The sequence below is a fragment of the Scardinius erythrophthalmus genome, assembly GCF_964197995.2.
Source record: "Scardinius erythrophthalmus genome assembly, chromosome: 10".
Classification (NCBI taxonomy): domain Eukaryota; kingdom Metazoa; phylum Chordata; class Actinopteri; order Cypriniformes; family Leuciscidae; genus Scardinius; species Scardinius erythrophthalmus.
Genome location: NC_138230.1, coordinates 25,525,564 through 25,551,749, shown reverse-complemented (window position 1 = coordinate 25,551,749; position 26,186 = coordinate 25,525,564). Strand labels below are relative to the sequence as shown.

At 40.7% G+C, this 26,186-nt stretch overlaps 1 protein-coding gene across 1 annotated transcript in view; it reads left to right on the top strand.

Moving 5' to 3' along the window:
* Positions 1–26,186, top strand: part of ptprua (protein tyrosine phosphatase receptor type Ua) — a 446,907-nt gene that overhangs the window by 188,751 nt on the left and 231,970 nt on the right. Inside the window, exon 3 of the mRNA XM_081375841.1 lies at positions 9,042–9,313. Coding sequence (XP_081231967.1) covers positions 9,042–9,313 — 272 coding nt within the window. The remainder of the gene's footprint in view (positions 1–9,041; positions 9,314–26,186) is intronic.

Sequence of the window (26,186 nt, the reverse complement as noted above, 5' to 3'; positions counted from 1 at the left end):
TTTCCAGAACGGTGCTACGAGCAGTACTGATCATCCATCTTCCCTGATCCGCTCTATCACTTGAGGCAGGAGAGAGACGGGGGGAAAGGCATAGAGCGGGTGGCGGGGCCATGCATGAGCCAGCGCGTCCCTGCTCTTGGAGAAAAATTCCGGGCAGTGAGCTTTTTCTTGAGACGCGAACAGGTCTACTTCCGCTCTGCCGAATTTCTTCCACAGCAGTTGGACTGTCTGTGGGTGTAGAGACCATTCGCCTGCCAGAGCATTGTTCCTGGACAGTCTGTCTGGTCCTATGTTTAGGAGCCCTGGCACGTGCGCTGCTCTCAGCGAGCGCAGGTTGCGCTGAGCCCATACCAGGAGGCGTTCTGCTAGCCTGTGCAGGTCCCTGGACCTGAGGCCACCCTGGCGATTTATGTAGGACACCACAGACATGTTGTCCGAGTGGACCAGGACGTGGCGTCCTTTTATTTGGGGACAAAAACGCGTCAGCGCGTTGTCTACTGCCAACATTTTGAGGCAGTTTATGTGCAGAAGCTTCTCCCGTTCTGACCACTGGCCAAAGAACGGTCTGCCCTCGAGCAGCGCTCCCCATCCCAAGGTGGATGCGTCCGTAGACACCACCCTCACCCTCGAGGAAGTCCCCAGGCTTACACCTGATTGGTACCAGTCGTCCGCTTTCCAAGGTTTCAGAGCTGCGACGCACTTCTGATTGACCTTGAGACGAAGCAGACCGGATGCCCACGCTCGGCTTGGGACTCACGCTTTCAGCCAGAACTGCAGTGGGCGCATGCGGAGCAGGCCCAGCTGGAGCACTGATGATGCTGAGGCCATGAGACCCAGCATCTTCTGAAATTTCTTGAGCGGGACAAATGCGCCGCAGCGGAAAGAGTTCGCTGCACGCTGAATGTCTATTGCGCGCTGTGGTGATAGTCGCGCTATCATGGACAGCGAGTCCAGCTCTGTGCCCAGGAAAGATATCGCCTGACTGGGGGACAGAGAGCTCTTCGCCCAATTGACTCTGATTCTGAGGGGCGCGAGCGCCGCATCCATGCACTTCGTAAATGTACGGGGTGCCAGGGATAAACCGAACGGCAGGACTGTGTACTGATATGCCTGGCCCTTGAAGGCGAATCTCAAAAACGCCTGTGACGTGACGCTATCTGTATTTGAAAATACGCGTCTTTCAGATCTACTGACACAAACCAATCTCCTTGGCGAATCTGCGCGAGTATTTTTCTGGTCGTGAGCATCCTGAACTGTCGCTTCACAAGCACTCTGTTCAGTTGCCTTAGACCTAGTATGGGTCTGAGACCCCCGTCTTTTTTCGGTACCAGTAAGTATCTGCTGTATAGCCCACCTTCGCTCTGAACTTGAGAGAGAGGCTCTATGGCCCCTTTGCTCAATAGTTTCGCCACTTCGGCTCGAAGTAGATGTGCTACTTCTGTTTTTACCGTGGTCTCGACACGCGCCGTATAGCGGCGAGGGCGTCGGCGAAACTGCAGCGAATAGCCTCTTTTTATAATGTCTAGCACCCACTTCAAAACCCCGGGCAGCTTTGCCCATGCATCTGCATGGATAGCTAGGGGTTGAATACGAAGCGCGCTCCCTTCGCTCAGCGATGGAGAGGCTTTGGTGTGCTGTAACACAAGCTTTGCGCTCGTGACATTTGAGGCAGGGGGCGCGCTGATAACAGCGGGCAGATTGCCCGCGCTCGACTCCTCTGCGGCGGTGAACCCAGAGGGGGAGGGCTGGGCGAGTCCCGTAGGAACTGTCATGTCTGTGTGTGGATGTGGGCGCGGGATAGCGGGCACATTTACCACACCGAAGGCATTGTTCGCTTGAGTGAAGCGAATGCACGCCAGTTTCTGTAAATACGAAACGGGCGTGCATTCGCTTCACTCAAGCGAACAATAACTTCGGTGTGGTAAATGTGCCCGCTATCCGCTATCAAACGTAGTGTTTGTGGGCACTGGGTAGTGGGCACAATTACTACGTTTGATGCGCAATCGATCTGAGTTGATTTTATGTGTGCGAACCCTGACGGGCTGTGCTTGTGTGTAGTGATGGGCACTGGGCAGTGGGCATTCTTTCTACACATAAAACACCATCAGCCGTGGCCTGGACACCAGAAAATACACTCTCTTGGGGATTTATCTTTGTGTGCAGGCAAGCGGGCGACAGAACCGGCTTGTTGGCTGCAGAAAACACTGGACCAGTCACACTTGCTGGAACTGGTTGAGCGAATAGCTTTGGTGGAAGTCCGCCCGCGGCGGGACTCGAACACCGTCGTTTCCCTAGGCGTGTTAGGACGACTTCGGGGCCTCAGGCTTTACCACAATCCTAGGCCACGAGCAACGCATGGCGGGGCGGCGGCCGGATGAGCAGGAGCGCGGTCCATACTTGAGGCCATACTCGCATGAGCTCCGTCTCGATGGACGCTCTCTTGCCTGACGTAGTGCGGGCAGGGGGTGCGAGATCCTCAGAGCTTGCCCAATCCTCACTGCCTGACGCCAGGATAGAGCAGGAATCATCCTCTCCCAGCAGGGTTTCCTCGTCAGCGATGTCGACGGAAGCGGAAGCAGACAGCGGCCGCTGTCCGTCAGGAAAGAGAGGCTGACGAAGCCGGTGAAGCAGGCGGACGAACCGGCGAGCTTTGGCGGCTGGGGGAAGGTTCCGGGACCCGCTGGGCACGGCGCTTTTTACGGCGCGACACCGCGGCGGACGGGGGAGCTGTCTCGGCGAAGAAAGCCAGGCGAGTCCTCAGAGTCGCCATGGGCAATAGCTCGCAGTGAGGGCAGCCGCCGTCAGCGAGCGCGAGAACTGCATGTTCTCCGCGGCGGCGACACACACACACACAACACAGAGAGTGAAAAAGGATATAAGCGCCGGAAAGTGCAGCAGGAAGGCAAGGAAGGTGGCGCGGCCAGCGACTTCAGTGACTCGTCCCGCTGAAGGTGCTCTCTCTCAGTAGGGGTGGGGGAAAAAATCGATTCTTAGATGGATCGCGATTCGGGACGTGGACGATTCTGAATCGATTCACAAATGTCAAAAATCAATTTTCAAAAAAAAAAAAAAATTCTAATAACGTAACATTGACGGAACGCAAAAGGCGGAACTCTGAAGCTGACGTGCACGTGCGCGGACATTCTGTGGCGTGCACATAACAGAGACGCGCACATAACGGACGCATGATGGCTAAGCGCCAAATGTGCAATTCCAGTCACAAAAAGTTACATTTTGACTGTAAGTTACTCTCTGCAGATGTTCATTCACTTTCTTTGTATAAGCTGTTTTTGATTGTGGTATACAGCAAACATTTCAAGTCATAACTCTTTATTATTTAGTTGTGTACTATAAGTCAAGAGCGACTTTGTATGTTACTAATTATTCAGAATATGCATAAGTCCACAAGCATTATACGTTATGATAGCTTCTGGTACATAATTCTATATTTTTGAACGAAAACTGTTTGTGAATTTGCTACAGCAAAATGTTTTTTTTTTTGTATGAAGGATTATATTGCTAATTAGAAATAACAAGAGGATGTTGATTAGAAGTCTATTATTAAATGCTACTATGCTAGAGATTCAGAATATGCTGAAGTTTGTATTAATTTACTACAAGTGTGCTGCTAGTACAAGCACACATTTATTTTCCTGTTGGTTCTCAGCAATGTTGGGACATATGCTGGCAAATGTAACCTTACAGTTGACTTGCCAAATCACTTCCATTTGTTTTATTAATAAAATTAATATAGGAAGTATTAGAAGTAAGTTCGTTATGGGTCATCATAAATACTTTGCTTTAAAAGTACCAAGTAAAAACATTTTTTCAATGTTTTTGATAAATGGCACTTTCCTGAGAATTGAACTTAATAAATGTGAAAAACACACTTTAATGTCTGTCATTATGTTTGTCATTCTGTATAGCAAGGCAGATGAGAGTAGATCATGATCAGAAACCTGATTAGAAGTCATTATGAATAAAATCGAATCGTTTTGAATCGAAAATCTTTTTGAATCGAAAATCGATTTTGAATCGAATCGTGGCCTCAAGAATCGGAATCGAATCGAATCGTGAGATGGTAAAAGATTCCCACCCCTATCTCTCAGACGGCGCGGCTTCTCTCCAGCTCCAGCGATGCGTGTGCTTCGCTTGAAGGATGAAAAATCAGATAATAGCTGCCTGCGAGCGGTATTTATAGGCCTAGGCCACGCCCGTTTCGGCGGGATGTGAGGCAGTGGGTGCGAAGCACCCTCATTGGGTCTGGCGCCACGCCAGGCCTCGCTCGATAGGCTGCTGCAGTTGCCGCAGAGCATCCAATAGGCGCGCGAGCTGCCTCGCCTATGTCTGTATGCTGCTGCAACGCGTTTTGCATTATTGAAAAATTAAGGATAATTTTTGGCTTCAATATCTCGCGGAAAAGGATTTTCCCCTAGCGTAAGATATCTTACGCAGTACGAGAGAGCTATAGAACTATAGTAGGATATAAATAATACTAAAATAACACTTATTTGTTTGATTGATTGTTTGTTTGTTTATTAAGAAAATAAATAAATATATTGGTTTCATGACTTTAAGTATGAAAAACCATATTAGATTGGTAAGTTTAGTTTATTTGAGCGTCTCATATCACCCACCCCATTATAACCCCCTGCCAAGTTAGTGGAAACTATTTAAGTTTTGCATTTCATTTCCTTTCAAAATGCTGCATTCAAAAGTGTTAAAATTGCCAGTATATTTAAACGTTTCTTTCTGATGCTGAGTTCTCCCAGGATACAGCACTTTTTTTCATTTGTGACTGTCATAGCAATTCACTGCAGGCACTGATGCACATTCAGGCCCTGATCTGCATAAAGACTGTCAGATGGACTTTTGATTTAAGAAGCTTCTTTTATCCTCTGTTCTCTTTAAGCCGTGGTTCGAAAGTCCGTTCCATGAGAGCGCTCATGCATACAAACCTGACAGTTAGTCTGAAAACAAATGCTCATGTTCTCTTCCGGACGATGGAGCTGCAAACTTGTTCTTCAGCAGGTTGTTGTTTGAAACAGTCAAGCAGAAGAAACAACACGCTTTAAATTTCAAATGCAGATGGAGGGCAGCTGTTGACCTTCGACTTAAGTTATTCACAATGGATGCAATTACTGAATCATATGTGCCATTATAAGTATATTTTTTACACCTGAAAAAGGGCCAGAAGCTAACCTAATCTTATGGCAAAAATGGTAACCTAAACATATTATTTGTGAATTTAACATTTTGAAATGCTCTACAGAGGCGTCAACACAGGATTGTGGGAGCCGTGCTTTCAGTTACAGAGATAATGATTACTATTCTAAAATTATTTTAGAGCTCCTTGGATTAAAAGCTTTATTTCCCTCATTAGTTTGAAATAAAATTACAGTACATGTTAATAAGCTGTATACACAGTTAGTTTTTATTGTATTATTTTTTATCTAAATTAAAGATTAAGCATCATGTTTAATAACGACGGCCTGCCTTCAGTTGACAAACACCCCATTTATATAAATACAACTATTATTAAATTGTATAGGCCTATTTAAAATGACTGTATTTACAAGTTTAGCTCCTCGCTTCATTCGTTGCACCTTTTTTCTGAATATTGCTTTATCTAAGTAGTCTACACTATTTAGATAAATCATTATTCAGAAACAGGTGTAGTTATTTGTCTATTATTTTTAATATGAGAGAAACCCCCACCTACACCTGCTACTGAAGTAAAATAAATAAATAATAATAATTCATCTTCAGAACAAAGTGACTAAAAGAGGTGGGCACTGACAAGTATGCTAAAGACTTCTAGTACACCTCTTGAGACCAGGCTATTGAAGTTTACCAATAAAGTTCTTACTAGCAGGCCTCCATTTCCCTCAGCCCCATCCGGGTCAGGGGACCAACGTCCTACTTGCACCACTCTGAGTGCTATACAGCTCTGGGCCGCGTTCTCCGATAACGTTGTCTCTTAGCGCGCTACGAAGACTCAAAAGGTACACCTTAACTACAGGTATACCTTTCCTACGTGTGTTCTCCGAACTATACCTTAGGATGTTGCTTAAGGTAAACCTTCTTAAGTTCGACCTTAGCAGGCGCTGTCCATGGTGGAGGCGCTGAATAGGTTGATATCGATGCCTCGATGATCGATTGTGCGCTCTTTCCTTCACAGCGGTATAGGTAAAGTATTGAGAAAACAATGTTCTTTATAAAGAAGCGTTTTAGAAATAGTACAAACTGCATTTATCGGGGCTCACTGAAATATGTACATGCAGAAATAAATATGAGTATGTGTTTATAATTTAGCAAGTGTGCAATCCCAAACCCTTACGGCCATAAGTGTGTTAATGTGTCCGTAGACACCACCTTCACACTCGAGGAAGTCCCCAGGCTTACTCATGACTGGTACCAGTCGGTCGCCTTCCAAGGTTTCAGAGCTGAAACGCATTTCTGATCGACCTTGAGGCGAATACGACCGGAAGTCCACGCTCGGCGCGGCACACGCGCTTGTAGCCAGAACTGTAGTGGGCGCATCCGAAGGAGGCCCAGCTGAAGCACTGGCGATGCTGCGGCCTCATGGCGCCGCATGGCGGAGGCCTCGGGCTTGATTTCAATCTTTGGCCGGGGTCCACGCAGAGGATGGTGGCCAGTAGAGCGAGAGCGCGGTCTCGAGCTTCGGGCCTGTTGCCGCTGCGAGGCGGCGGCGGGCGGTGGTTGCGGCTGTGAGCTTCGAGCAGACGGCTGTTTAGAGCGACCTGTTGCAGAGCTAGCACGCTTCGGCAGGACATGCTTCATGGCCTGTGATGTTTTCTGCACCTCAGCGAATCTGTCCGCGAAATCTTTGACGGACGATCCAAAGAGCCCAGCAGAGGAGATGGGAGCGTCGAGGAACGCAGCGCGCTCCGAGTCCGGCATCTCAGAAAGCGTTAACCACAGGTGTCTCTCAGCAACGGTGAGAGAGGCCATGATCCGCCCTATGGCCTGTGCAGCAGATTTAGTAGCGCGAAGAGCGAGGTCTGTAGCGCTTCTCAAATCTGAAATGCTTACAGCTTCCAGCCCTTCCTTGTCGAGTTTGCAGAGAAGGTTGGCTTGGAAAACTTGTAGCGTGGCCATTGTGTTCAATGCAGCTGCAGCCTGCCCAGCAGCGGTGTAAGCGCGGCCGTGCAGAACTGAGGTGGTGCGGCAGTCTTTAGAGGGGAGTGCTGTCTTAGCGCGCCGTCCAGCGGAGGGCGGGCAAAGATGAGCAGCTACAGCTTCCTCTACTGCAGTAAGAGAGTGGTATCCTCTGTTTTTAGCATCGTCGACAACGGAGAATGCTGCAGATACAGAGGTTTTCACTCTGGCTGAAAAGGGTGCAGACCAGGATTTCGCGAGTTCTTCATGAAGCTCAGGAAGAAAAGGCGCGGGTCTAGACGGTGTTGCAACATGGTCCCCTTTAAGGAAACAGCCATCCAGTCGGTTGTGTGCTGGCTCCACGGGCGCCGACCACTCAAGGCCGAGGCTCTCAATGGCCTGAGAGAGCAGATGCGTCAGCTCTGACCCAATATTAGCCCGTTTCCCAGATGACCCACGAGCAGGGGGTGCGAGATCCTATTTCGGCGGGACGTGATGCAATGGGCGCGAAGCACCCCCATTGGTTAAGGTGTCACGAGAGGGCCTTCTCGATAGGCTGCTGCAGTTGCCGCAGGGCAGCCAATAGGCGCGCAAGCTGCCTCGCCTATGCCTGCATGCTGCTGCAACGCGTTTTGCATTATATAAAAATTAAGGATAATTTTTGGCTTCAGTATCTCGCGGAAAGAGACTTTCCCCCAAGCGTAAGCTTACGCAGTACGAGAGAACCTCTCGTAAGAGAACAATGCAAAAAAAAGCAAGAGACTCAAATTTACCCTTAATGGCTGCCACCTGTTTTGATGATTGAAAACTGTAATTTAGCAGAACTCCAGCCCTGAAAACAACATATCAAGCTTCAGAAAAGCGTCACATCTAAGGAAAATCATTAAATCTGTTATTGTTCATACTAAATTAAGTATTATTCTTCAATCTGTCATCATACACCATTTTATCTACAGACATAAATGAAACCTTAAACAATCCGACCTGTTGAGAAGTAAGCTGTTACTATTTTAAACAATCAGACTTTCACATGGAGAATGATACATCTAGTGAAATAAATCCCATATATTTACATTAAAGGAGGGACCTGAGTCATATCTAGAGACTAGAATAGTTTTGCACCAACACTACTCACATTTTCTTCCATAAAATGTACAAATCTGGGGCAAAAATTACAGAGAATAAAAGAAAGACAGCAGATAATGTCTTCAAAACTTTGAGCAATCAAAATGACTTCATGTCATTGAGACTCAACACTTAATATTTTGTGTTTGTTAATATCTTTGTAATATTGTTTGGGGTTTCTTGTTGCTGTTACTGTAGTTTTAAAACTGTGTCTCGCTGTATGTGATGTATTTTGTGTGGTACCCTTATATGGTAGACATTAGAGGTTTAATAACTGTGTCAGTGTGATTAATAATGGTGGAGTACCGGAGCAGAGCTGCCATCATCACTGCACTGATTACACCTGCTTTAAACTACATTACCCACAGTGAACTGTTATACTCACTGTTTCTAAATTTATGCTTAAGCAAGAGCTCCATCCCAGTTGCCCAACACAAAAGTCGAAGTGTAATTTGTATGTGTGCATTAGTGGTGGGGATTTGTCAGTGACTCTTTCGGCCATTGCATGTCAGTAGGTGGCAAAAAGTGAATTAATGAGTGAGTCATTGTATCATTCACTCAACCGTTTCATTCAGAAACACTGAATAATTCAGGAATGGCACTCCACTTCTGTGTACTGATCGGTAGACATGCAGTGGTTGATTAATGTTTTGTCTTTGTTGTTGCTTTTTTGTCTGAGAACACAGAGTATGGGTTTTGAACAGCAATTCTTGTAGTTTAACAAAATAAATAGTCCAAATAAACAGTGCCAAGTAGACCAAGAAAATAATTTCTCTCTCACTATCTCTCTCTAGGCTCCTACATGATGGTGAACTCTTCTCAGTATGGTGCTGGACAGCGGGCTCAGCTCATGTTACGTCCGCTGAGTGAGAACGACACACACTGTGTGCAGTTCAGTTATTTTCTGTACAGCCGTGACGGACACAGTCCTGGGGGCCTGAGTGTGTATGTGCGAGTAAACGGTGGCTCACGGGGAAATGCCGTATGGAATGTGTCCGGCTCTCAGGGTCGGCAGTGGCATCAGGTGGAGCTGGCTGTCAGCACCTTTTGGCCCAGCGAGTACCAGGTGAGACAAATACCATGCATTCAAACACATCATGCACATCGACTTTATGTACATGTCACAATCTTTTTGTCAAAATGTTTTATACAGAAGTGTTTATTTTTTATTTTTTTATTATATATATATAGGGGAGAGCGGGGCACAACCTAACGCTTTTTGACTTTCTCAGTTTGTGTAAATCTACTTATGGTTCAGAGTATTTATTTTTTCCCACATTAATTTCCCACATGTCTAGTACAATTATGTGTTTTTGTTTTATTAATACAGTATATACTTTTTTCTTGATATACCCCGAAAGAATGGAAGTGAAATGTGACAACATGCCCCATAGGTGGGGTACATTGTAACATGTGTGGGGCACATTGTAACATGACATATGACAGCTTAAAATGTTATCTGATCTAATAAAAACAATATACAAAACAAACTAAAATATTTTCTAAATAAAATACAATTAAAAAACTTTTTCATATAAAATAATGGCAATTTTTAATAATTAAATAGAAACTCATTTTTGAGTTTTGACTACGAACACATGAAAACACAGCTATACAACATAGTTCAAAACAAATAAATAATTAGTAATTTCTGAACATTGACTCTCAGTCTTTATTCACCTTTTTCTCACGTTTTCTCAATATAATTAATAAAAGTATAGAATATAAAAGCATATTTCTAATAGGGGCACATTGTAACGCAGTGTTACAACATGCCCCCGCCCAGAGTGCGAATTACCCCACCATAATTGGGGGGTACTGCTCCTTCACTTCTTCTATGACCATCATGGGCCACTACCATATCAATCCCCACCGTGATCGCCAAGTGCAACATGTGTTGTGCAACACACATACAAGGTCTAAACATGCGACAAACTGATAATCAGTAGGCTACAGAATATCTCATTGTTATTATATATTCAAAAGAGAACTGTTTTGATCAACTCCCAAAAGATAGAAGTGCACTGAAATACCATAATTACTAGTAAAAGTAATACCTTTACAAGAAGCCTATTGCCTATTTCAGGGTTTTTCCTGGCTCAAAATGAGGCGGAGGTGGTAAAATCATAATAATGTATTTTAATAATAAGATAATTAAATGTGTATTTTTTTTGTAGATCATCATATAGCCTAATGTGTTTCCCACATTTTTTTTTTTGTTGGTGGAGCTTGGTATCTCTAGGGGGGTCCGGGGGCTTGCAGAAAATTTTGTAAATTTTAAAGATAAATTCATTAATCTGGTGCACTTTGAGTCACCCGAATCCACTATTAAAAATAAATAATCCACCCGCAAACTGCCTATTTGATTTAGATATCTGCATCTGATCATCACATTACAATTATTAAAATTCTTAGTGTTAAGCATGATAATATGGTAACATATCACACTGAAGTAGGCTGATTTAAAATTAACATTTATTTAAAATAAAAGTTCTTCTTTTGGCAAAATTACATTTCCTTAATAGCCTAAACATAGGCTTTACTCCCTTCAAACTTAAATTGTCAATGTTTCATTACATCACTGTTTGAAAACACTCAGAATAATTTTTTGTACCTTTATAAAGGGCATTTCCCCTAATTGTATTAAATGTGTGCTCCATCTTTCATTTCAAATTCTTAAATTTTATAAATATATTCAATTAAAATAATTAGACACTAGGCTGTTACCAATAAAATTAAATAATTTACATTGAAAAATTATAACTGTATTAAATTAGATTATTTTAAATATTTTTTAATATACAAATAAGGAATGTTGAAAAGAATGATACTTTATGAAACTAGCGTTTTGTCATTCAACGTTGACGCTTGAGAAGTTGAAGTCGTTCTCTATCCTGCTTCTAGCCATGGTGGTTAAAAATGGTACGGTCCACAATAGGGGTGTCTGAAATCGCTTTACACTAAAATGTTCCTACAGTGAAAATAGGAGTTGACTTGTATTGTAACTGTAATTATATTTTTTCACAATATCAGAAAAATTATCTTTTATTTTATATATATTATTCATTGGGGGGTATAGTACCCCCCAGTATCCCCTGTAATTCGAACTATGCCCCCGCCTGCACAACTGGGATTTAAACCCGGCTAGTGTCTTCTGTTAGTTAGCGAAGCATTAAAGAACTATCTCAACTGTTAAATAACATCTTGGAGATTAAAATAATATCAGATTTGTCTTATTTTAAATAAACACAAAAAAAAAAAAAAAAAAAAAAATATATATATATATATATATATATATATATATATATATATATATATATATATATATATATATATATATATATATATATATATGCACATATATGATTTTTTCCTGCATACTTTTATACTCTAGCCTACATACTGTATACATTCTGTTTCCTACCACTAAATATGTGTCTATTATCCTCAGCTCTTGGCTCTGTCAGCAGTGTGTGTTATTGACTTACTTGTTCCTCTGATGGTTAGTGCACAGAACACTGTCACCTTGTTAAAGGCTATGATTAATAACTTGTCCCTCATTTGCTCCCCAAAAAGGCCATAATGACCAGTAAGTTGGGTATGTTTGTGTGTGTGTGTGCGCGTATGTAAGTGCACAGTCAATTAACCCCCGCTTTTGTGTGGGACCTGTTTGAAAGAGGAGGTCCAGTGTGGTTTCCACAACCCTGACCTGTATCGCTCCTCTCTCCATAAATCAGAGCAGCCTTAATGATATTACAGCCCTGCCACGATCAATACACAAACACACACACACACACACACACACACACACACACACACACACACACACACACACACACACACACACACACACACACACACAGTGCGCCACAGGGTTCCTACACAGACAATGTGAAGAAATTATCTTTGCCCTCTGGTTCTATCTTTCGCTCTCCGTCTCATATTTTTCTCTTTTTTGAGTGTGGTGTCTAGTTGTTTCAGACGTGTCGTGGTTGAATAAACAGAGAATATGGTAAATTTGAGGTGTTTTGGAGATGTTGCAAGGCATGTAAGTCAACTGTAGTTGGCTTGTTAAAATCGCCTGCAGTAATTTATGGCACTGTATTCGTTATTTGTAAATGTTTGTAAATGTGCAATGAATGTTGTGTGTAATTGTGTAAAGAAACACAGACAGATGCAAATGCACATAAAGACACAGCTAAATTGCTGTATTTGTGTTGTCAATAGAAGGTTATGAGGCAGCAGAGCAGAGCATTTCAGAGCAGAGGAATAGGCTATATAAACTGTTCCAAACCCTAGTGAGCTGCCTACATGGATAGGTGTTTAAAGCTTTATAAGTGCACCAATATGAAAGCTGTCCTAAAATGTAGGCAGCTGCCTTCTAAAGGCCCTTTCACACAAAACGGCCTCAAAAAGCTAAATGAACCGATGGCAAGATGGACCTTATGGACCAAACAATTTGTACAAATGCTCATCAGGCTGAAGGACACACACACAAAAAAGGAACACAACGTACACATCTTTCAGCTACTGCTTCCCCCTACATTCCCCCTGCATTTTTTTTTTTTTCAGAATTCTTTGATAAATAGTTCAATAAACAGCCAATGAAACTACATTTTTTTGTAACATTATAAATGTCTGCTGTCACTTATGATCAATTCATAGCTAGGGTGTGCAGTTTCGTAGAGGCTAGCAATATCAAGCTATCTTTAAAAACATAACGGGAAAAGATCCCACCCTCCCTTCAGAGCTCCCTTCAAAGCCACACCTCCTTTAAAACACATGAATGCGCAACGCCAAAGCAAAGTCTGCAAAGCATGACGAGGGACGCCTTGATGGAGGGAGGAATGCAACACTTTCAACTCATGTCTCAAAGCCCAAACATTATAAAATGAATGTAAACAACTTATTTACAGATATTATTATTTTAAATAGTACATGGTCCTATTTAAACAGTACATTCAATAGTACAATAGTACATGTACATGGTCCCTTTATAAATAAATACAAATAAAAAAATAGTACAAATTAAAAGAATAATACATTTTTATAATATTACATATTTTTGATCAAATAAATGCAGACTTGGTGAGCACGAAGATGTCAGGGTTCTGCCCTGTCAGCTTTGTCTGTGTTGTCTTTGTTTCATGTCTCTATGTTTGTGTTGTGCTTTAACACATGGCTGTGTCTTTGTTTGTGTTTGCCATGTGCTCCTCTGTCCCTTCCTCCTTGTTTCCCGTTACCACGCCCCCTTGTTTAGTTGAGTCCTTGTTTGAGTGTTAGCACCTGTCGTCTCGTTAAGTCCTTGTTTGTCTGAGTGTGCTCACCTGTTCCTCATGTTCTTAGCTCCCTTTATATGTTTGCTCTTTCCCTCTTGTATTTGCCAGTTCGTTAATTGTTGTACCACAGAGTACTATGTTGTCTCAGTATCGTTTTGCTCAAGTCTGGTTTCTCTCAAGTCTTTAGTGTTTTGTTGTAGAAGTTTGTCAGTGCTCTGGTTACTGCCATTGGCTTTGTCCGTCTTGTTCTCTGTTCCAGTCCTGTCTTAATCCTGTCCAGCGAGCAGCCTTGTTCTGAGCCTGAGATACCTGAGTGTCAAGCTGTAAGAAGTCAAGCTGTAAGAAGTTCCTGTCTGGCTTTGGCTGGTTACCTCTGGTCTCACTCTGATCTGCCATTTCTTCACTCCGGCCTACGGATACCTCATTACATCTGCTGCTCTGCTGTTGGCATTGTCTCATCTCTACCTATTGTTTGGATTGCTACCTTCTCCTACCTCGTCGTGTTATCTGTTTATCAATAAAGCTGTTAATTGTCATCCTGCATTTGAGTTCTCCTTCACAGATCCATAACAGAAGAGTCTTCTTTTAAAAACAATAAAAAAACTTAAGTATTCCAGTCTTTACTGGTGGTGTACGCCCTCTCTTTCATCCATCCTTTCATTCTGCAATCTGTATCCGTCTGACTTGTTTGTTCCTCATTCCTCTCCAACTCTCTATCTCTCTCTGTTATGGCTCATGGGTCACTGGAAACCTTTCAGGCATCTTCACCCAGCTCACATATAGATTAAATCAACTCACGTATACTCCCTTTGGGTGACAGCAGAGGAAAGAGAGAGGAAAATAAATGAATGAAAGATAGAATGAAGGAACGAGAGAGCACATGAGTGCTGTGTTACTCCCCGCGTGGGTCTGTAGAGATGAGATCAGCAGTCAGGCCCATGGGGCGGCAGCTTGTATTAAGGATATCATTTCCCCCTCCTTATAATCTGGGAAAACACAAAGGATCTGGATCATTCGGCTTCAGCACTCACTGTTACCCATACGACTGCTGTAGCGTTCTCCCTCCCAGGCTGATATGACACATTTGTGAAACCAATTTGAGCAGTTACCTGCAAACTAAGGGCTCTATGGATGTCAAGCTTTGCACAGTGTTGATGCTTTCCTTTAATATGGAGGTTCTCAAACTTTAATAAGTCATGCTCCCCCCAGAACGATATGACTTCTGATAGATGTGTGAGGAGGGAGGCGACTGAGACTATAGTTCACCAAAAGCTTAGCAGTACTATACTTTCAATATTTACCAGTTATTAATCTGATAATTAAATCTTGTGCAAATAAATAATTACATAAACATGTTTTTTCATTATCTGGTTTAAAAAGCTGATAGTTTAGGTTCTACCAGAAAGACTCGGGAGAAGATATTGTAACAATCATGCATTTATTAATGACCTAGTAAGCAATATATGTGATAAAGTATTTGGCGTAGGCCCCGTCCGTAACTCGCAATCCGAGGGTACGGATTCAGCATTTCCTGCCTGAAGATAAAGGCGGGGGCGCAGCCGACCCCCTGTGAGGTATTGGAAGGGACCCTCCTGGTGGTGGTGGGGAGGTTGGAGGGGAAGGGACCATCCTGTGGTGGTAGAGAAGATGGAGGGAAGAAACCATCTTGTTGGTGGAGGGAAGAAACCATCTTGGTGATGGTGGGGTAAATGGTGGTGAGTGAAAGCGTTCAGCATCTGCAAACTCAGACAAGTGTAAGTACGGGTCCTTTATACTTCTAGTATTAGAACATCATTGGATAGATGAGAAGGTAATACCAACGCATTTTCATCCTAGGGCGTCATATACTGACGCTTTTGACATTTCGTCTACATCGAACGCACATGGCACCCTTTAGCGTCAATATGACATGCACAGAGCTTTGTTCGGTTATGGGTAGGTTTAGGTCTGGGGTAGAGTTAGGGTTAGACCACTAGGAGGCGCCTTCTGGCCCATATCTATCTGCATCTCATATTTACGCTAAAGGGTGCCATGTGCGTTTGATGTAGACGAAATGTCAAAAGCGTCAGTATATGACGCCTTGGGATGAGAACGGGCTGGTAATACAGTAAGTGACGCAACAATTGAGTCTTCCCGGCAGAACTTACGCTAAAGCTTCATTTCTTGATGCTAATAGGCCAGTACCCTTGTTTTATTTATAAGCTATGACTGAACGGATCTGTGTATCATCATTAGCATCCAGACTTAACCACAACACAAACAAACAATATTCTGTCAAAACTACAGTTTCAGAAGTGCAGTATTGTACTGTATGTTCAATGAGCTGTGTTGCGAACAGGTGTGCTTTAAACTAAAAGATGGAAAACAAACTTTTTGTTTTTGCTGAGAGATAAGCACATGTACAGTATACAATATGTCTATTTTTCTGGCCGAAGGATGAAATCTACTGATAAAAAAAAAAAAAGTAAAATACTAATACATACATTTTCAACTGTATTATTTGTATTATGTGGTAACAATTTTGTAAAAGAAGTAAGATACTCGAGGCGTGCTGTAGGCATATTGTGAATACTTCGCTTTGCCTATTCACAATACAGCATGCCTCAACAACAAACAAATAAAAAAACAGCTAAGCAAGCAGAGAGAATATCACAAATCACAAAGAAATCTGTTATTACATGAGGTAATAGGTCACCATACTTGAAAACTGGGTCTAGGTTTACGTATGTAAGCCCGGTTCCCTGAGAAAGGGAACGAGATGTCATGTCAGCTGCTGATGCTATGAAGACGTGCCCTTGCGGAACCGACACAGTGTGGTGGAGCCTGAGAACAAGTCATCAGATTTGTACGTACATACGTAACCCCAGACCCACACTTATTTGAGATTTGTGACATTCTCTCTGCCTGTTTTTTTTAATTTGTTGCTGTTGTTGTTGAGGCATGTATGTTATTGACCATCACCAGGTGTTAAGAAACGCGGGCAATGAGAAACACAGTGCTTGAATTATCTGCTCAAGTCAAGTCAAGTCAAGTTTATTTATATAGCGCTTTTCACAACACAGGTTGTATCAAAGCAGCTTCACAGTATTAAATTAAAATAATACATCAGTGTTTGTTTCTAGTGGAAAACGTCCACGTTTGGTAATGCTGATCAATAGTATTGTTGATTGATTAATTAAATTAAATTAAATATCCCCAAATATCCCCAACTGAGCAAGCCAAAGGCAACAGTGGCAAGGAACCGAAAAACTCCATCAGGTGACCTAATGGAGAAAAAAAAACCTAGGGAGAACCCAGGCTCAGTCGGGGGCCAGTTCTCCTCTGGCGTTTATAAACTAGAGGTTGGATTTAACTGTAAGATTAAAAGTATCATATGAATGCCTGGCTGAAGAGATGCGTCTTTAATCTAGTTTTAAACTGGGAGAGCTAGTCTGAGCAACAAACAGTATCAGGAAGGCTATTCCAGAGATTTGGAGCTAAATGTGAAAATGCTCTCCCTCCTTTGGTGGACCTAGATATCCTAGGTATGACCAAAAGCCTCAATTTTAGTGATCTTAAAGAGCGCAATGGATTATAGGGCGATAGAAGATCCGTTAAATAGACTGGAGCTAAGCCGTTTAGGGCTTTATAAGTCAGTAGCAATACCTTGTAGTTAATACGGGACTTTATAGGTAACCAATGTAGTGATGATAAAATTGGTGTTATATGGTCATATTTTCTTGATCTAGTAAGAACTCTAGCGGCGGCATTTTGGACTAACTGTAGCTTGTTTATTGAGGATGCAGGACAACCAGCTAATAAAGCATTACAGTAATCTAGTCTCGAGGTCATGAACGCATGAACTAACTTTTCTGCATCAGAAACTGATAGCATGTTACGTAGCTTAGCAATGTTTCTAAGGTGGAAAAAGGCTGTTCTTGTAACATATGAAATATGATTATCAAAAGACAGGTTGCAGTCTAATATAACACGCAGGTCTTTTACTGTAGATGATAAAGTAACAGGACATCCTACTATGTTAAAGTTGTAGTGTGAGAGGTTTTGTGGGCGGTTTTTTGAACCGATGATTAGTACCTCTGTCTTGTCTGGATTTAATAAAAGAAAATTGTGCGTCATCCAATCTTTTATATCTTTAACACACTCTGTCAGTTTGGATAATTTAGCGTTTTCATCTGGCCATGATGAAATATAGATTTGAGTGTCATCAGCATAACAATGGAAACTAATTCCATGTTTCCTTATAATATTTCCAAGTGGCAACATATATATTGAGAATAACAGAGGGCCTAACACAGATCCTTGCGGCACTCCATAGTTTACTGAAGTTATGATAGATTTTTCTCCATTTAAATCAGTGATCTCAAACTCAATTCCTGGAGGGCCACAGCTCTGCACAGTTTTGCTCCAACCCTAAGCAAACACACCTGATCCAGCTAATCAAGGTCTTCAGGATTACTAGAAACTTCATTGCAGGTGTGAGTTGGAGCTGGTTGGAGCTAAACTGTGCAGAGCTGTGGCCCTCCAGGAATTGAGTTTGAGATCACTGATTTAAATAGACAAAATGGTAGCGGTCAGATAAGTATGATCTGAACCAGTTTAATGCTTGTCCTTGAACACCAGTATAATTTTGTAGTCGATCTAAGAGTATTGTGTGATCTATAGTATCGAACGCAGCACTAAGATCAAGTAAAACTAGTATTGAGATACAGCCTTGGTCAGAAGCTAAAAGTAAATCATTTGTGATTTTAACGAGCGCAGTTTCAGTGCTATGGTGCGGCCTGAATCCAGACTGAAACTTTTCATAGATGTCATTTTCTTGCAAGAAAGAGCCCAGTTGGGCGGACCATTAGGCGGCTTACCTTTTACTTCTTAGCACACACTTATGTTCACACAGCACTCAAACAAGCAGCTTCCTGAAGACAAATAAGCTGATGACGTGTTCTCAGGCACCCTTCTTATATGCTGGGGCACACCTTGCGATGTACAAGTGCCTCAGACAACAGGGTTCCACAAGGGAGTTCCCATAGCATCAGCAGCTGACACAGAAGATCCCTCGAAAGGGAACTAAACACATTTTTGAATCATAGTTAATTTAGTTTTACTTTTAGAAACTAAAAGTGTGATAATGACATCAATTACTGTAATTATTTTTAGTTTTGCATTTTTTTCTTCTTCTTTTGAATACCAAGTGAACTGTCCTGGGCCCCTTTTTTCATCCTGTACACAATGGATTTCCAATATCCACAGCAGAGTTATTGATGGTGAATTTCTTGTGAACTGAAAGACTAGTCATTATGCAGCGAGAACACGTGGTGCAAACAGAAGACAGGTCTGGACAGACAACACAACTGAACTGTTCAGGAAAGGTCAGACCAGTTTCTTTTTTCTTGTGGGACTTTCATTGTGTTTCAAAAGGTTAGAATAAAATTGAATGTTGATTTATCACCACACAGCCAGGTCCAGTGGCCAGGTCCAGTGGAATAATGTTTCCACTATTTTCATTAGGTGTGAGGAGAAAAATCTGATTCCACCCTTGTCCAAGACTATGACCGTGAAAATATTGCTTCAAGAGCCATCTGGAAATCTTTTGTTAAATTGTTATTTTTTCAGTGTTACATTAACAGTTTGTAACCTTGGAAGTTGAATCTTACTTTATAAGACACACACACACACACACACACGCGCACACACACACACACACACACACACAAAACATTGGGTTTTTATGTTTTACGCAGACTTTCCATAGACATATGATTTTTATACTGTACAAACTGTATAATCCTCTAACCGTAAACCTACTACCCATCACAGTTTTCAAAAAAAAAAAAGGACACAGATTTTGTATATTGCCATCTTTGTGAGGACATTTTGTCCCCATGACATAGGGTATATTGGAACCACACACACACACACACACACACACACACACACACACACACACACACACACACACACACACATATTAGGAATGCATTGATGTATCGGCCAATAATCAGTATCGGACAACCAATGTGCTTTATTACTTCTGATAAGAAACAAAGTCTCAGCTTTCATATTCTGTCCATTTTTTTTTTATCATGAAATTCAAACAAGAAATGGCTTTTTGCCTCTTAAATGTGACATGACATATAGCTGTAGCGCCTTAATAAAGTCTTTTCTTTTAAGAATTTTTTTTTAAAAGTCAGGTGACTTTGCGTGATGGGACGCGATTTGTGCGTGATAACTTGCACGACCAATCTTATTGCAAAGCATCTGAAATGTTTTGGTCATTCTGAATACCTGAACAAAGTCTGTCATCAAAGTGGTTCAAGTATAATTACCTGCCAGAACTGTCGTACACGACCGCATTCCCAAACAGCAGGCATCCGAAAGCAAGATAACTTTATTGCGTTTCGTCTGCTCGCTCTGAGGTGCAAGTAATTTATTATATACGAACATTATTATATACAGTGGATTCTCCAACTGCAGCAACTTCACCAACTGAAATTATTTCAAAGAAATGTAATCTTACCGTACTAATGTCAGTGTCTGATTTAAAGTGGCCAGAATGATAGATCTAATGAGCTGTAACTGATGAAAATAACTGTAATTTTAACGGTCAAATATTGCATATAAACATCAGTAACAGCTTTAACTTGTCAATACTGGCAAATAACCATGGTATAAGCGTGATAATCCACGGCTAGCTGAGCATTAAACAATCTGAATGTGCTTTGTGTCGGTGGTTCATTGCCTCGACATTGTTCATTAAAATGCACAGCTAGCCCTGAATTATACCTTACATAGAAAATAGTTCCAATAAATTGTAATACTATTTCAAAATATGACTGTTTACTCTATCTTTGATTAAATCAATTACACATTAAACATTCTTATTCCATGCATTTTTGCATGAAATTGTAATATGGAGAATTCTGTTGACTCAGAATTCGCAGCACACGGGGGTGTTTTTGGCTTAGACAAATATAAATTAATAAGAACAACATAAAGAAAGACAATGAAGATGACAACAGAGAATAGAATTAAAGAAATAAAGAAACAGTTCTGAATATTCAGTGGTTTTGCAATCTGGCTGTTGCAAGCTGTTGTAATAAGCTTAGGAACGACTCTGATTCTTGTCCAAACACTTGCCAAGTCGATGATAATTTATCTTCTGTCCTTTTAACTCCTTTTACATGACTGTCCCTGTCCCATTCCCACTGGTCTTCTCTTGGCTCACACTTGTCTCCATGGTTCTATATTCCATCATTTTAAGTGCCAATTGCAACCATGTTTTGCTAGCTGATTAGTAGAGTTTAATTGTTAAGTTGATACCTCATTTGTGTTGTGTATGTTTCTGTCTTCAGAGCACAGCTGCGCGGAATAACCAAATCAAATATTCAATCAAATCATGGTTGCCCATAAACGCCTAATATAAGCTCAACAACAGTGCCTTGAATGGAGACCACTGTGTGGCACAGTCTTTCTACCTGCACACATACTGCATACAGTGTGTTTGTTAGTGTGTCCCTTTCTGTACTGTAACTTCCCGTTCATGATCCAGCTCAATGAGCCAAGAAGCCTGACACATTTTTTTAACATGCTTTGCTAATGGATGCTGCAAATTAAGACAGATTGAACCCCCACTCTTCATATTTGAGTCATCAACACACCAACTGTATGTTTTAGTTTGTTTGGCAACATATACGCCAATGACGTCCCCCCCAAACTTCCAATGTCCAAAAAAAATATAACCATTCTGAAGTAAATCTTTATTGAGAGCTTTTCTTGGTTTGGTTTTGACAGGGTTTTTACAGTGAATGGGGTCCAATTCATATTGAGATGCATAAGTGCTTTTGGAGATTCAGCAGGGGTTTGTGCGAGACGTGAGTCGCATTGTCAACATTCCTTGGTTTTCCAAGGCTTTTATAAGACATGAAAAGGTATCTTTTCTTTTGTGTTTGCGCTCCTGAGCTTGCCCTGATAAAATGGATCCGTACGTGGTGTGCAACAGCGTCCCTCTGGTGTAAATAAGATCCTTCCGCTTTTATGCCAACGAGCAATTGTTTCCTGCCTGCATTATTTTGATCTCTATCATGTTGATGCTCAAGACATTTGGTGGGTTGAATACAGGAAATAAGAGCAATGAGATAAATTGTTGACAGTTACTATGAGCTGCAGATTTAAAAACCCACCTTTCTCCTTCTGATCTGTATTGTGCTGCTGCCAGTACTGTGGATGTTGGAGATGACAAGCAGCCTTTATCAAATATTAACAATGCTACCAGCCCTTCTGTTTCTTGTAATGTTTTGTGCAAGCATTTTACACACATACTGTCCATATCATGCACAATGGCCCAAACCACTACCTTTCTCCTTCTAAGCTGAGGTGTCCTCTGGAGAAAGTCATTTCATTTGCATGTACTCATTATTGATTAGATAAGACATTTCTCAGGCAGTAAATGTGGATCTTTCAGATGAATTTGAGGAGTGCTGGTGTGGTCTTAACTCGTCTCACCCTGCCTCTTGGTCTCAACCCCTCAAAATCTTGGTCTTGTCTTGGCCTCAACGCACTCTAGTCTTGGTCTCAGTTTAGGTGGTATTGACTACAACAGTAATACGAGTTGACTAGCACAAAATGTGCAAGATAGGGCACAATCATTTAATACAATTGATTGTTGTTTCAAGAAAAATCATCTTGTTAAATGACTACCATTCTGTTTTAATGCAAAAGTATGGTTGTGTATGTAGTATGAAAGCATAAAAAAAGAAGAAAAAAAAATCTTATGTAAATATGTTTATCTATATTTATTTGATTTCTAAGAGAGATATTTGAGAAAAAAAAATACAAAAAGTATTGATGGTCAAGACATGCAGGAGTTTGATAGATTGGATAGGTTTCGCACAAACATGATGAACTATAGGTGATTTGATCGCACAAGTCTCATGTTAACGTCTATCATGTTTAAGTCTCTTTGCCATACATTTAGAAATGCCATGGTTCAATGCTGTGTGTCCATACACTTCTATTGTAAGTTCTATTGTAAGTTGATTTTAACACAGTTAGCGTAGTTAAGTGAGCCTTGGGTCTTTATTTTAATGTTGGCCATTTTTTTTCTATCTTGTTGTCACTGTCCCTGCGCAAATGTGGGTGTTTGATTATAAATCAGAGTGTTTGATTCTCCTCCACTCTAGAATTCAGATTTAGTCTCTCCGCTCTGTGCTCCATGTCTTTCACAGAATAATAATAATAAAAAAATATATATATTTTTCTATTTTCTCTAAAGAAATGTGACTGGAGCTTGCATGTACCTCACTGCCACAGTTTGAGTGGTTTCCAGGCTGCTACGTGGTGTGCGTGTGCGTGTGCTGTGAGCGATTCTTATGACCTGAAGTATAATACTTAAAGTGGTTAGGGGTCTGTTCAAAACTCTACACATGAGCAATAGTGATAGTTCTGCTTGCTTTAGCAAACATCACTAAATATGTTTCTGGAGATAAGGACAGTGTGCGCAGAAACCCTAGTGCACTGTCAGGACTCAATGCTAGCTTCAGCTCTGCTTTGATTGGCTGGCTGTTAGCGGCGCCAGCTCAATTGTTGTTTGATTCAGAGCGGTAGGACATCTATCAGCTATCTGTGCCTGTCCAACAATGAAACAGCCGGGGAGGCAGTCTTCCCTTTGTTAGCAGAATGGCTAAAGGTTGTGTAAACGGATGATTGATGTGGGGTACTTGCCGTGTAATTGGCCACCAGAGAGCAAGATCTGTATTCTCAGCAGAGCACAAGTCTTGAGTCAAATTCATCAGTAGGTCAAAACAGGGAGATTGCAGTGCTGAATCATGATGCCTTTAGCTCAGCGAACTCTGGCATAACGTTTTAGATGAGCAAATGCTACCTTGTGGGTAGGCAGAACTGCATGCAAGTGATCAAATATGTATTTGAGTTAGCCAAGATTGTATTGTTTATTGAGAGAGCATAGAATAATTAATTTGTTTGAAACATAAGAGGCAGCATTAGAAATGTGTTTGGGAACAGACACAGTTCAATCAATCACACGAGAACACATGCAGGTCTGTTAACACCAAGAATAAAATGAAAAAGCAAAACAAATTGAAAGGAAAAAGCACTTTGCTCATTCACATGCTTCAATGCAAGAGACAACCCAACTGCAGTGATTTTAGAGACAGTGTGAAATGGGAGCATCTGGTGTAATATCAATCACAGAGATGTTCTATTCTATTGATTATAGTACAGCTGTTTTCATAAGATTATATGTAAGTACAGTATAAATATATTTTAAACAATATCAATATCAACCGATGTGTTTATCTAGAATACCTGTCCCATTACCCAAAAGCTTATATGTTATTGGTCAGTTTTTTTTAGCCCCAGAAATCTACATAAATACATAACTAATGAAGGAATGAACTGACAAATGAATGGACAATTCACAATTTGACTTTTTTTTTGTTTTGTTTTTATTAAATAACTTATAATGTAAATGTCAAATATAAACTTTTTTATAAACAAGTTTTGGTTACATTTTATTTTAAGGTGTCTTTGTTACACTGTAATTATACATTTAAGTACTGTGTAAAATGAAGTAACTACATTTACTTACTATAGGGTTAGGATTAGGTTTTGGTTTGGTTTGGTTTAGGGTTAGTTGCATGTAATTATGCATGATTTATTGCATTTATAGTATTTATAGTATAGTATTTATACTATAGTAATGTATGTAACAATGACAATGTAAAATAAAGTGTTACCCAAGTTTCTTTTTCAGTAACTGTTTACAATATTACCAAAGCATTTTTTGTATGTATCTACAAAATAAGGTAAAAAAAAAAAAAAAAAAACTTTATGTGACTAAATGTTACTGTACAGCAACTTTGAGAAAAAGTGACGATGTGTTTTTTCTTTTCTTTTTCTTTTTTCTTTATTTTTTTGTAATTCAAATGTGTAAAGGTGAGGTTGGCAAAATGTAGGCTAACATTTGCAAGCAAAAAAGATCCATTGTCAATAGTGTAGTGATGTTTGAAGCAAACCAAGCAGCTTTTTGTTCAATCAGCGGTGGCCAATTTGACCAAGTTGACCATAAGTGAAAACTGCACTGGGAAACTTTTCCACCTCACATGGATTCCTATTGAAATTACTTGATTTCGGCAGTGATATTTTGCCGAGCAACACTAAATGTATGGAAGCAGAATAGTCTCAATTATAATTCACGCAAAAAACATGATTCACACATGCGTAGACAATTTCACATGCATGAAACCTAATTCACGTACACACAAAAAAAAATTCACGTGCGTGAAAAAAAAATACATTCACAAAAAGCAATCCACATGCGCAAAATAAAAGTATATATTCATAAAATACATTTCACAAATGCAAAACATAATTCGTAGATATACAACTGTGTACAAAAACCTTTGAATGTTTAAAATGTACGAGTTTATCCTTGAATGTCAATGTACAAATCGTCATACACGTGTGAATCGCCTTGGATTTGTGTGTGTGTGTGTGTGTTTTTGAGACTTTCCTGGCAGCGAACTCTTCCTACACAGAGCAGTCGTACTCTTTAGCCAATCAGATTTAAGCTTATCAATCGACCAATCGGTATCACGTGAGGGCAGGCCTACCGGCATGTTACGTCATCAGCTTTCGACCAAGAACCGGTTCGTGGCTGAGCAGAGGTATGTGCACTGCTGTTGATCGGTTCATTTCAGTGTTTACTGAAGTTGAAGTTGTTCGAGATCAGTTGAAGCAATAGTTTATGAACTATTAACTGATGTAAGCAAGTGCTGTGGTAATCAGATATCCCATATCGTGTCAAAAATGATTAAGAATGATAGGCCTACTTGTTTTGTTGTATTTTAGCCGCAGGTACAGACAGCTCTCTCAGCTACAACAATAACGCTAATGAGTGCAAAACAATCATCTGTGGCCAATACCCACCTTAGCTCTCTTATCACTGGCCTCATCGAGATTGTTCTTTAAATAGTGAATATACCTATTTTAATGAGCACCCATTGTTTATTTGCCATTTGTGCAACTTGTGTATGTTAGTAAATTATTAAACACTTGTTGTTTCCCTGCATTTTTCAGGATTACTCACCTTTGGCATGACATCTGGATAGCAGTCCCAAACATCTTAATTCATGTTGTTTCTTTATTCTCTTTTATACTTTACTTTTTTTTATTAATGTCTTAATTGGCGGTAACACTTTACAATAACATTTCATTAGTTAACATGAACTAATAATGAACTGCACGTATACAGTTTTGTTCATGTTAATTTCAACATTACTTCATAAAAATCTTAATGCACTGTGAACTAACAATGAACAGCTGTATGTTTAACTAACGTTAACAAAGATTTAGAGATAGATGAACCTTATTGTAAAGTGTTACCATTATATTCATAATTTATTTCCTTATGTTTTGTGCTGTATTGTCATCTCAAGATTTTTAGTGTCACAGGACAATGTTGTGAAGCATTAATTTTATACATACAGGTATACATAGAGGCAATTAAGATTATGCAACTAAGATTACTCAGTAAACTCTATTCAAATACCATCACTTAGTCTCCCACGTCCTCTGTCTGCACCTCTTGTACTATATAGGTTTTTACTATTTTAAATATCAGACCAAAATCTGATATATCCTAAC